Source organism: Centroberyx gerrardi, chromosome 8 (assembly GCF_048128805.1).
Source record: "Centroberyx gerrardi isolate f3 chromosome 8, fCenGer3.hap1.cur.20231027, whole genome shotgun sequence".
Taxonomy (NCBI): domain Eukaryota; kingdom Metazoa; phylum Chordata; class Actinopteri; order Beryciformes; family Berycidae; genus Centroberyx; species Centroberyx gerrardi.
The window spans coordinates 30101863-30115125 of NC_136004.1; the positions used below are offsets into that span (position 1 = coordinate 30101863).

The following is a 13263-nucleotide window of genomic DNA, read 5'->3' on the forward strand; positions in this document are numbered from 1 at the left end:
TCCTGCAACAACTCAACTCTGGCGAGACTTGAGCAAGACTTGGTTACACACAGACCGGATCAAGCGAAAGGTTTAATTTCTCTGTAGGGTCCTTTCCATAATGTTGTCAGACACTTATAATAACAATCTGAGCCTGTCAGTGGCAAAAACAAGAACTTTTAGTGGACGTACATTGACGGTGCGATTTGCCCCGTCGGATTACATTGCAGCTCGTTTCGCGGCTGCCGGCTGAAGCGATCTCGCTCAATACTGGACCAATTTCAAAAGTTGTTGTCCCCTTTAATCACTTGGACACAAAACGATGGGAAAATAGGGTCCAGGTTGAAAAATACCGAAGTTACCCTTTAACTGTTTTTTGAATGTAGAATAGTTTGGCAGTTTGGGGCTTTTCTCTACACCCAGAGGATTGTTTAGCTTTCAGTGTAGTTTCGTTTGTTTGCACAGCGATAAAACATTGAAGCAAAATTATTAAAAACACAGTCCTAGAAAAAAAAATAAAAAAAATAAGAAACTCTAATTTGTGGAGATAAAAAAAAAACGAACACAGGGCTTATTAAAGTATTTCACTTCAAAAGAAACAAAAAAAAACATCAAGATCTTAAGTTCAGACACAACTGAATTTAAGTTAAGAGTGAAATTGGCAGCAGAATACAGGGTGGAAAACAGTAGAGCAATAAGAGTCATAAAATGACAAGATAAATAGAAAGCAGCTGTAACGCAGGAAATAAAGTGAGTGGGAAGTGAGTGACGTAATGCAAGGGATGGTGTGTGTGTGTGTGTGAGAGAGAGAGAGAGAGAAAGAGAGCGAGCATAAGTGCATGCATGTTCAAGATAAGAGGGAGAGAGATAATTTGTGTGTTGAGTTACCGAGGGAAAACTTGAAGCAGGATTTGTGCAGAACTCTGCGTGCAGGTTGTCAGTTGGATGGATGCACAGCTGTTTTCTAGTGGTGGACGTTTTTGCTTTTTGTAGTCAAAGCGCTAAGTGAACCACATGTTGTGCTCATCTGAAAATGCAGATTGCACACTTTCTATTTTGACTATCTGCAGTAGCCGTCACTATCAGCAAACAGTGCTTAGGTACAAATTTTTAGACACTTACCAAAAACTCCCATACTGACTGATCATGTAAAGAGTTACTTGGAATTTGCTAACGACTACAACCAGCTTCTCCTTTTTCATTGTGGTCATTGTTGTCTTAAACTGTCAGCTGCCTACTTACTGTGAAACACCACCTCTTCTTCCTTGTGAAGCAGTAAATGTCATGTGCACCGCTATAAAAAGTTGAACTTTACTCAACTTTAGAAAGCACCCAATTCTGCTTAAAAAGAAGCCACACACACACACACACACACACAGCGCTTGGTGTCTGCCTTGCGGCTGCTCCACATTCTCTTTAATGTCAAAAAGGTGCTGGCAGTTTGCGACAAGACAACAATAAACATGTCATCCCCCACAAATGATGCAGTTCCCCTCTGGGCCAATCAGTAAATATATGAAAAAGTCCTAGCGGGAGAACTGTTTTTCAAAAAACCCGAAACAGTGGAAAATCCAATATCACGTGCATTAATGGTCCTGGAGACAAATTTGAAGAACAAGAATAGCTGGATATGTTCACCAAATTTCATGCCATTCAATCTTGCAGTGTGGGAGATATGAAATTTGTTGTTTTTTGTGTAATTGTAGTCTTGAGATGCATTATTCCCTCAAGTTTCATCAAAATCCAATCAGCAGTATCTGAGATATCATGTGTGACGAACAGATGGAGACGATCCATAGTTCCCTCCACAATGACAAAACATGCCCTCCATTCGAAAAAAATTATATAACTCCGTAAGTGGTTCTATAACTGATTTAAATATAACAAATTTAAATATTTCTCTCTTCTCTCTCCCACCCACCACCTCCACCTCCCAGGGGAGCGCTTGTTTCCCCCGCCGTCGGGCCTGAGCTACTCCACCTGGTTCTGCGTGGAGCGTTTCAGCGTGGCCCCCCAGGCCCACCCGGTGCGGCTGCTGACGGTGGTGCGCCGGGCCACCTCCTCGGAGCAGCACTACGTCTGCCTGGCCGTGGTTCTGTCGGCCAAAGACCGCTCGCTCACCGTCTCCACCAAGGAGGAGCTGCTGCAGACCTACTGTGAGTGGAGTTTCTTGACTATCGGAATTTATTAGGAATTTACCAGAATGTAGTTTACTTATTTTAATCATTTATTGCATTAGGTGGTTGTTTTCCACCCAACTGGAGTGGAAATTAGACTGGTCGCCCCTTTAGAAGTTTTCTGACCTGAAAAACAACATTAACAAACTAGGAAGGAAGGACATTTTTAGGTTTTGGAAGCACTCTGGACGTTACAGAAAAGTCATGAAACATTACATCAGGGCGAAAGTGGGAACCCTGCAATGGGGTGGGAGGAGATGGGAGATGGAGGGTGCAGTTAACCCAAATCCCAAAGCCATTACACAACAACATTTACTGTGTTTTTGTGAGCAGACATACACACACACACACAGTATGCTAGCTTTTGAATTATATGCCAAACTGCTGTTCTCAATTTTGGAACTGATCTCTGCTATTGTAGATATTGGTGATTATGTAATATTGTATAGTACATGCTTTCAAACCAAATGATTAATCATCTCAGTATGGTTTGGATGATGTTATTGTTTTTTTTAAATATTGTTTTGGCAACATTGGGAGGATGGGGTCAGAGCAGGAGAGTGGGTGAAGAGAGAGAGGGTAAGGGAGTGGGAGAAGAAGTAGGTTTTCAGTCAGTAGCCCATATTTAACTTTTTACTTCATCAAAGCAGCGGTCACTGTGGTCACTGTCAGGTCTTTCTGTCTCATTGTCGCTGACCCATCCTTCCCTTCCCTTCCCGCTGTCAAGCAGCGGACGAGTCGAGCGAGGAGGCTTCCTTCTATGAGATCCTGCCCTGCTGCGCTCGCTTCCGCTGCGGGGAGCTGATCGCTGAGGGCCAGTGGCACCACCTGGTGCTGGTGATGAGCAAAGGCATGCTGAAGAACAGCATGGCCACGCTCTACATCGACGGCCAGCTCATCAGCACCGTCAAGGTAACGTCACGTTGTGATAAGTGTTCCCAATGCAATGAACCCCAAAGTAATGTTCAAATTAGTTCATTTAAGAAGAAGTTATAGACAGCATGATATGATACACACCCAGCGTTTCAACAGAAGTCTTCTTCAGTGGTTTGCTGGACTGAGCATCCACTGGAGACACTGACATATACATTTCTGTTGCACAAAGTGTCCAACAGTAAACACAATAGAACCAATAGGTGGTCAGTGTTGGCCATAACAAGGTGCTCTGCAGGGACTGATGCTAATAAAGAGTTTTTACTATAATGGCTATCAACATATTTACTAGGGCTGTGCAAAAAAATCGATACAGTGAGTATTGCAATATTTTTTTCCACGATACTGTATCGATTTTCCAGCCCCTCGTATCGATACATTAAAACACATTTATTCATGTTTTAAACGGATTTAAAATGTCCTTAAATTTCCCTCAAATCCCTTTGAATTAAATAATTTTGACTCAATTTGTCCGCTGAGTTATCAATATAATGTGATGTACATATTAGACTACCCAGGTGGTACACAGCAAGTTGTATTTTCAGCTCTATTTTTAAATTTTCAGTAAATTATGTAGAATATTGCAATATATCACAATATGTATCGTATCGCAATGTATCGTGATACAATCGTATCGTGAGGTCCTTGCCAATACCCAGCCTTAATATTTACAGATGTTTGCAGTTTACAGATTTACAAAGTTACAGTCTATTTTAAGAGCATTTATGCAGGATGTGCAGATGTGCATCATTTCCCATTCACATCATCAGATATACAGGCTGGATGGATGGTTGGACATATGTGCATCATTATCTATTCATATTACAAGATCAGATTTACAGATGGCTATTGTATAATGAGAGTGTGTGTGTGGGTGTGTGTGTGTTGTTCGACCATCCATAGATTGCACTCATTTTAAGTCGCCCTGGAAGCTAATAAATTGTCAGAATCAATAGCTGTTAGTCTCTGAACTGTTACCTTAGCCTTGATGGGAAATGCGAATATCATAGAACCGCCCCAACAGTTTTTGCAACAGTGACTAATAATCGATAAAGAAGAAACACAGAAAAAAAATCTTTAAATTTTGAGCTTCAAAGCAGGCTTCGAATGCAGCTTCTCAGCAGAGCGATCACCAAGCCGTGGTGTGGCTTGTGGTTTAGTGACTTCAGATCCTCCTGAGATTGGAGAGCAGAGTGAGGAAACGGCTTGGCACACCACAAGTCTCAGCTTCCCCACAGCGCCGCCGATAAGAGCGGCTTCATTTCCTCCTGAGGTCGACGTACAGGAAACACCAAGGCAGTGAAGCGTGTGTGTGTGCATGTGTACGTGCACTTGCGGATGTGTTTTCGTTTTTTTGTTTTTTTTCTCTGTGTCAGTGTCTGTAAAGCGCACATGTGTACTCTAAAATGTAAAAAGACTCTAAGGAACCTTTGGGTGTTCTTCAGATTACAACCGTAAGGGAATCCCAGAAGGCTGCATGAAGAAGCCGTTCATGAACCAGGACTGTAGCTCCATGAACCTCTAAGGGGGTTCCTTCAAAGAAAAGAGATGTTTTTGTTAGTGAGGAACCTGAAAACAGTTGTAGGCTATAAAATCTTAGAGGCTATTATAAATCAGTATGTTATAAAGAGAGATTTAAAAGACTTATCTTGACTTATCTGGTTAAATAAAGGTTAAATAAAATAAAAAAATAAACAAGAGAATGCAACACAGATAAGATAATCAAATAAATAAAACAATAAAAATGGAATAAAAACAAAACAAAGGAGAGGCTATAAAATCTAAAACACAAACGGGTATGTCTTCCCCAATAGCAGTGGTTCCCAAACTTTTTCTGTCAGGCCCCCCTTTTATGATATAGGAACATTTTGAGCGTCATACTTCCTTACTTTACCTTTTTATCTGTCGTTGTGGTCGCGTTGTCGGCTGCGTTCACATTGCGGAGCGGTTTCCGTCTGAAATCCGCGACCCGCAACCCGCCACACTTTGTAAAAAGTGGCAGAAACGAAGCGGAGCAGTGACGCATTCCGCGTGGATCTTATCCTCTCAAGTTGAACTATTTTCAACTCTTTGCGCGACCATCTGCGGCGGGAAGTCGGCGGTGAGCACGGAATCCGCTCCCTTCCATAGGAAATAATGGCGTTTTGAGCAGAAACCGCTCCGCAATGTGAACGCAATGTGGGGGGGGGTATTATGTCGCGCCCCCCCTGTAGTTCCTCTCTTCCCCCCCTAGGGGGCACGCCCCCCAGTTTGGGAACCTCTGCCCAATAGCATAAGACAGATGACTATCTGTGTGAATGTAGGTTTGACTCGTGTGTGTGTGTAGCTAGAGTTACCTCTTCTGGATGTGACTTACCCTTATAGAAATCACTTACCTTCATCTTCCACCCACCCTGCCTTCTCTCCCCTCCCCTCCCCTCCCCTCCCCTCCCAGCTGCACTATGTCCACAGTGCGCCGGGCGGCTCGGGGTCGGCCAACCCCCCCGTGGTGAGCACGGTGTACGGCTACGTTGGGACGCCGCCGGCCCAGCGCCAGCTCTCCAGCCTGGTGTGGCGCCTGGGGCCCAGCCACTTCCTGGAGGAGGTCCTGCCTGCCGCCAGCGTCGCCGCCATCTACGAGCTGGGGCCCAACTACGTGGGCAGCTTCCAGGCCGTCTACCTGCCTTGTGAGTGGATCATCCTGATGTCACTTTACACGCTGGGAGTCTGAATAGTTGGCACTACAGAAGTGGTCGCTGTAGAAGTCCCAGGTTTTACTGCACATTGCTGAACTCCTACTCCTTTTCATCTATCAGAAGCTACAAGGAATAGTCTGGTGATTAGCTGGCTGAGAGACACTCCAGTTTTGTGTTACAATATACTAATTTGGTTCCATTGCATAACATTAAAGCTGCTCAAGGCTTTTATGTAAAAATCCACCCGTCATATCAGCCTAAATCACAAAGTGGGGTTGCAATAGAGAAGAGCGTCTCATCCTCACTCAGTGAGATGCCATGAAATAGCGCTATCTGCCCAAATTAATTCCAGGTGTCAGGTGTCTTGCCTAAGTGGGAAAACTTCTTTGCGCACAAGAACTGAAACTTTAATGACAAATACAAAACGTGCTGCTAAACAGCAGCTAGTAAACGCTCCATCCAGAGAAAGTGGAATCTCCACCCCTACCAGCCACTAAGAAAGAGCTGTAGGTCCTAGTAATGCATAGTTTACATTACATGACTTCTGGGTAATGAAGTCAAGCAGGTATCACTCGCTGCCACTTTGGGCCCTCAACGTGCGAAGTTGCCTAGTGCAGCTTTAAAGAAAGTTTTGCCTGTGATACTAATGCATGATAGATGCGTGATGGAGGACTTATACAACGGTTACCACAGCAGCTGTTCCCAACAATTTGAAATGTTGTGATGTTTTCGGAACATTTTGTCCTAGTGGTTAGACAGACTGTCCTGTACAGAGAAAGTCTCAGGTTTGATTCCTACAGCAAACACTGAACCCACTGCCTGCTCACTCCTTGTAAATAGTCCTAAAATGTCAAATGGTCTCACTTTTTCAGTAACCCTGTAGTCAAGCTGTTTAGATTGGGCTGCCTTGTATTGTACATACTTGTGTGGTATTGACTGCACTGCAGCAAGACTTACTGTGTTTGCTTTATCTTTTGGCCTCCCTCCCCTCTTTTTTTCTCTTACCTTTCCTCTCTCTCTCCATCCCTTTTTTCCCTCTTTCATCTCTTTTCTCCTTATCCCCTTATCTCATTCCTGTCTGTCAAATTTTCTCCCTCACTTTGTGTCTCTCTCTCTCTCTCTCTCTCTCTCTCCATCTCTCCCCCTCTCTCCCTCCCAGGTAAAGACTCCAAGGCGGAGGTGGTGCCTCCCTCCCCGGTGGCGCTGGTTCCAGAGGAGAAGGTTTCTTTCAGCCTCTACGCTCTCTCCGTCTCGGCCCTCACCGTGGCCAAGATCAGGAAGGTCTACAACAAACTGGACAGCAAGGCCATCGCCAAACAGGTCAGACAAACCCCCGGGTGGAAGGAAACTCTCCACATGAGCTTTATTTCATGTCCAATCTCACTCTTTTTTTGGCACATAGGTGTCAAATCAAATATAATGTTAGGAGACTTGCGCAGTAATACACAGTGTTTTTACAGTGGCAGCACAATTTCCCAAAAGCAGTGGAAAAGTCCACCTTAAACCTTGTACTTTATTAACAAACTGAGGATGAAGGTTTTCCCATGTAACGTACAGATATTGTAGAAGTCCCATGTTTTACTGCATACTTGCTGAACTGCTGCTGGTTCCATCCCTAATAGTAATCGTTTGGAAAAGTCAAGTTTTTCTCTGGGAATTTAAAAGGAATGATCTGGTAACTAGTTGGTTAAGTTGATTGGTTCTACTATATAACGGTCAGGACAGAATTGACAGTGATATTAATGCAGGGTAAATGTGAGAAGGGGAACTTCTATCATGTTAGCAACTGTGTAAGTCCATTCCTCGCCAATTACTGTAAATTGTAGCAGCAGTAGCCATGATTTTTATGTAAAAATACACCTGTCTTATCAGTTTAAATCACAAATTGGGCTTGCAGCAGAGAAGAGAATCCCATCAGGAGTGTGCAGCTTATTGAGGTCATGTTGCATGATTTCTGGGTAATGAAGTCCTTCAAACTTGGACATGTTCCACACAAAAAGGTCAAACCTACATTTCTACAGAAAAATATGCTCTAAATGTACTTGCATGGATTTCACATTCACACACACGCACTCACAAGAACACACTCGCACTAACACACACCATCCCACCAATGTGGTGTGTTTGAGCTCCAGATGAGCTCCCCTCCCTGTCCTTATCTCTCTCCCCACCTGTCAAGTCATTTCCCAGTCTGCTCATGGCTCTCCCTGCTGAGCCTCGGCCCGGGCGAAAGTGCAGAAGCAGCAATTCTGCTACAGTGGAAACCCGTCACAGAATATGGTTATAATGGACACACCACCATGTTTTGACAATAGAAATAAAGATTGTAACATTATCACCCCTTCCTCCCTACCAAAACAAAGAAAAATCCTAATTCAGTGTGATGGTAGTGTTAAAATTATACTGTAAAATGAGAAAAAAGATAGTTTTGCACAATACAAAGCATATAGAGCCACCAGGTTTTGTCAGGGAGGAAGAGGCAACAGCATTAACATTTTTGATCTTCCAACATGGCTGTGTGTCCCATGTCATCATTGATAACTACTCTCCAAATATTCTGTGACAAGTCTCTGAACCTGAATGTGTGACAGACTGCAGCACTCATACACAACCCAGTGCCCATTGTTCAGGATTAGGGTTTTTTGTCTAATCGTAAGATCTTAAAAGGTCTTGAATACAGTTCATCATTTAAATCTTAAATCCAGTTTTAAAGGTCTTAAAAATGTTACGGTTTCTTGGTGCAAATCAGCCGTTATGCAGTTCAGTTCTCATTGGTCCACAGTTGTTTTTATTTTCACATTTATTTAATTTTCTAAATTGGTCCCATATTTCGTTCTGACTGGCTGAGTAAAAGGTCTTAAAAAAGTCTCTAACTTGATGAACCTTGCAGACTCCCTGCCACAGATATTCTGCTGACTTCAGCCCTCGACACCTTCAGACGTCTCAACAGTAAATTCTGGTGTCGTAGAACAACCCACTTCCACACACACAACAACAAAACAAACAAACCCAAACAAAACAATCAAGACCGCAAACAAAGACTACATTGGATAAATTGGACATTATCAAATGAATCCAAATGGAACACAACATGGTACAAAACGGTAAAACGACAACAAACCTAAGATGAGGAGTAAGCGAAGTAGCATATACACAAAGGGAAGTGAGAGTGGTAGAGTGTGTGTGTGTGTGTGTGTGTGTGTGTGTGTACATGCGGGTTTAGTTTGGATTTCCTCACTGAACCTTGTTGCTCTCTCTCTCTTCAGCTCGCGGTGTCTTCTCATGAAAACGCCACTCCAGTCAAGCTGATCCATAACGCCGCCGGCCACCTGAACGGGCCGGCTCGCACCATCGGAGCTGCTGTCATCGGATATTTAGGTACACCGAGGGCATGACATCACCACTAACAGATCCATCCAACACTGTTTGGGTTTTACACTGCACAAACCTGATCGCTCATGGGCTCACAGGATCGGTTTGGTACTGCACTACTTTAAAGTACTGCAGAGGTTTCCCACTCAGTACCAGCCCAATAAGAACCTTATTCGATATGAGAAAAAATATCACTAAAGGGTTCCTTTCTGTTGGCTATTTTCAAACAATTAGTAGTTGAAAGTTATCAAGATAAGATGACATAAAAGCGCTTTAAAATAATTTTGTTCATCAAAACACTGAGAATAATAATTATGACTTAAAATTGTGACCACAATATCTATCAAAAAAGGTTCCATGAAACAATTTTACTGTTTTTTTACTCCTTTTACTCTTCTGTAAATATCTCTGCATAGAAGTGGTATCATCTTTCTTAAGTTGACAATGTATTTTTTGTGTGTATTTTATATCCCATTTATAGCCCATCTAGGGACAACCATTGCAAATTAGCTTAGGCCATAAATGTTATATGTGACATCAGATTATTTTTTAAAAATGTTCTATGTCTATGTATCTGTCCCTATTCAAATAAACACTGAATGAATGAATGGATATTCTCAGTGTGGCGTCACTGAATGAAAACCCCTCTGTCTATTCTTACCCCTCCAGGTGTGCGTGCCTTTGTGCCTAAACCTGTGGCTACCAACCTGCAGTATGTGGGTGGGGCGGCGGCCATCTTGGGCCTGGTTGCCATGGCGTCAGATGTGGAGGGGCTGTATGCAGCCGTCAAGGCGCTGGTGTGTGTGGTGAAGAGCAACCCGCTGGCCAGCAAGGAGATGGAGCGCATCAAAGGCTACCAGGTTGGATGGAATAAGTCTGCTGTAATTTAGTTGATTTAGTTCATTTGTACAGTGCTAAAACTATGATAAAAAATGATGATAAAAACATGTTGTTGTCCGTCCGTCCCCTCCAGCTGCTGGCTATGCTGCTGAAGAAGAAGCGCTCCCTGCTGAACAGTCACATCCTGCACCTCACCTTCTCCCTGGTGGGAACGGTGGACAGCGGCCACGAAACCTCCATCATCCCCAACTCCACCGCCTTCCAGGACCTGCTGTGCGACTTCGAGGTGAGGGCAAACAGCAGGAACTAGTTTCTGTGTTGTAAAGGTTCAAGTTCATTTATTTATGTAGCCCTTCATGTATCAAAGGACTTCACAGAGGAAGAGCCTAGCTAGATCTAACTGAATCGACAATCAACCATTAGGGATGGGACAATAAGCTTATCTCATGATACGATTCGATACGCGATATGGGGTTCACGATTCAATACAACCACGATACAATGTAATAAATAAAAGTTCAATGACAACAAAGTCTGACTGCAGAATTATGTTTATTTCTGAGCCACAAATCTTTCTAGCGATGGCATTGGCTCGCTAGAATGCAAATAACTATTTAAAAATGTCATTACAAAGTGTAAATAATATAATTTGGATGGAGAGCTTGTGAAATTGTGATGGGCAAGCCGTCTCATTTGTGATTACTACAGCAGAATAAAATGGAGCTAATATCATGATTCATTTTTCTGACCCACGATACGTATTGTCACATTTTCGTATTACGATATATTGAATTTCGATATATCATCCCATTCCTATCAACCTATCAACCATAGAACAGAAAGATGTAACAGAAACAAAAGGTTAAAGGTCATGACTAGTGTTAAGACTTAACAAAAATTATGCCCATAAATGCTATTTGAAATGATATGCACTTCACTTTTGCGAACAAACCAACCCCTCCAGAGAAAATAATTTCACAGGATTCTTAAGGTCTAGAATTGTAAAAAGCCATTTTGGCAGGTGACCATCCATCATTAGGTTGTCCTGTTGCATTTAAAAACCTAGCTGACTGCTTGCTGGTAGATTTTGGGATGTATTAGCCACTGTGCTGGCGGAGGAAGAAAGTTTCTTATCCTGCTGTTGAACCGTAGAGAAACTGGATGGCAGCTCCCAGTGCCAGTATTGTGTCTTGGCATATTCAGCTGATGTCGCCGAGGTTTCAGTGTGGTTTCTCTGCCCCTCAGGTGTGGCTCCACGCCCCCTACGAGCTCCACCTGTCTCTGTTTGAGCATTTCATCGAGCTGCTCACAGAATCCAGGCAAGTGTCAAAATGTTTCGATCTTTATCCTTGAGAGAACTGTCCTGAACGTAAACTGGTTGAATGGTTAATAATAATGTTAAGTTAGCGGAGCGGTTATTTGGTACCAAAAGCTTCTCTCAATAGTTTATTTTTTTCTGTTTGTCTTTTACTCACATGCTCAAACTCATGACCAGACTCAATTTATTCTGTTTCTATTACTTTATTTATTCATTTTGTAGGTTGTTCTTGTACCATTTTCCTGTGTTCCTGTGTTTTTCTCTCTCTATTTTGCTGCATGAGACATTTTTAGAAGCCAGTTTATATTTCCTTCCCCCTCTCTTTTCTTCTTTTTTTTTTATAATTCAGGCAGTTAAACTAAACCAAACCTTAAACTAACTGTGCGTACCGTTTTCTCTGTTGCACAGTGAGGCGGCTAAGAACGCCAAGCTGTTGAGGGAGTTCCAGCTGATCCCCAGACTGCTGCTGACCCTGCGGGACACCTCGCTGTCCCAGCCCACCGTCGCCGCCATCAGCAACGTGCTCAGCCTGCTGCTGCAGGGCTTCCCCAACCCATACGACCTGCTGCGGTACGCACACGCTCATACATGTAAAGGCAGTAAACGTGTACTGTTCTAAGTCCACCAGTAGAGAATACACACACACAGGTTTGCACAAGTATAGCCGCATGCCCAAATGTACATACACGCACACACAAAACACAATAAACGTGTTACTGAACACTGTTTTACATGCACACATGCATACAAGCACACACACAAAAGCACAACACTGTTTTAAGCCAACTTGGCACACACCTGCACATATTCATACTCGCCTACACATGCATGTATGTCCACACAAACATTTTCTTTCTCCAGTTTTTCTTTCATTTCTCAGTTCTTTCCGAATTAGAATTTTGCCAAGACATCTTTTTACTAAAAAGCATACATAAACACATACACATACATATACATATACAGTATAACTCAAAATAAATGTGCATGGCTATTCTTTCAACGGGGAAAAATGTGAATTTCAACAAGCAGTGGACTTGTTTATGCATGTATTGATTTTTTTATTATATTTGAAAAAGTTTTTTGTTCATTTATGCATGGGGGCCCATTAAAGCATTATCACTGATTTGCTTGGTTCCAAAAAATGTGGAAGAAAAACAAACAAACACTAACCCAAACTGTCTTTGGTCTTCACCACACAGGTTCGGCCAGTTCATCTCCTCCACTCTACCCACGTTTGCGGTGTGTGAGAAGTTTGTGGTGATGGAAATCAATAACGAGGAGAAGATCGATGGAGGTAATAACAAACTTTTAGGTCTGTATTGCCAAATTCAGGTCAATTTTGCCCTGTGGCTGCTGCATATGTCTGCTCAACCAGCCACTTTGGCAGGCAGCAAGCCGTCATCTGGTTTTCAATTGGCAAAAATCATATTTGGCTGGTAAAATTTAGTGATTGTTTTGTTTATGACCAGTTGTGCACAGTGGTGTGATGTCTTTTCTTGTGGCCTCCAGGTAACGACGATGATTTCGGGGGTCTCCTGTCAGCCAGCCTCATTCTGCTGAGGAACCGGCTGCTAGACATCCTGCTCAAACTGCTCTTCACCACCAAAGAGAAATGCACCGTCAACGCCCAGTAAGGCAACACTCTCTTTACATAGCAACTTACCATCAAAGTATTTTGCTCCAAAACAAAAATCCCCAGGGGGACCCATTAATTATTGTACCAAATGTGAATATTCACCATAATACCACATGTGGTGGATCTTTATGGTGAATTTACTGGATCTTGCCTGCCTTCACTAAAGGAAGGTATGGTCAGCTGCTCTGTGTAAGACATTCCCAACCAGGATGGGAAATTAGCAGCGGCCTCCAGCCTAGTACTGGCTAAATTTGGCTGTGGCTGATTGCCGGTCTCCAGCCATCATTTAGAGGGCTAATGCTATAATAAGTCTAGTCGGCTGGCAAAATAGTT

General features: G+C 42.9%; 1 protein-coding gene across 1 annotated transcript in view; it reads left to right on the top strand.

The window, feature by feature from the left end:
- wdfy3 (WD repeat and FYVE domain containing 3) overlaps positions 1 to 13263 on the top strand; it is a 139357-nt gene that overhangs the window by 75841 nt on the left and 50253 nt on the right. The window contains exons 21-31 of the mRNA XM_078285324.1: positions 1917 to 2135; positions 2887 to 3068; positions 5524 to 5755; positions 6924 to 7084; positions 9031 to 9142; positions 9806 to 9996; positions 10110 to 10262; positions 11222 to 11295; positions 11703 to 11864; positions 12494 to 12588; positions 12804 to 12924. Of these exons, the coding sequence (XP_078141450.1) occupies positions 1917 to 2135; positions 2887 to 3068; positions 5524 to 5755; positions 6924 to 7084; positions 9031 to 9142; positions 9806 to 9996; positions 10110 to 10262; positions 11222 to 11295; positions 11703 to 11864; positions 12494 to 12588; positions 12804 to 12924 (1702 nt within the window). The remainder of the gene's footprint in view (positions 1 to 1916; positions 2136 to 2886; positions 3069 to 5523; positions 5756 to 6923; positions 7085 to 9030; positions 9143 to 9805; positions 9997 to 10109; positions 10263 to 11221; positions 11296 to 11702; positions 11865 to 12493; positions 12589 to 12803; positions 12925 to 13263) is intronic.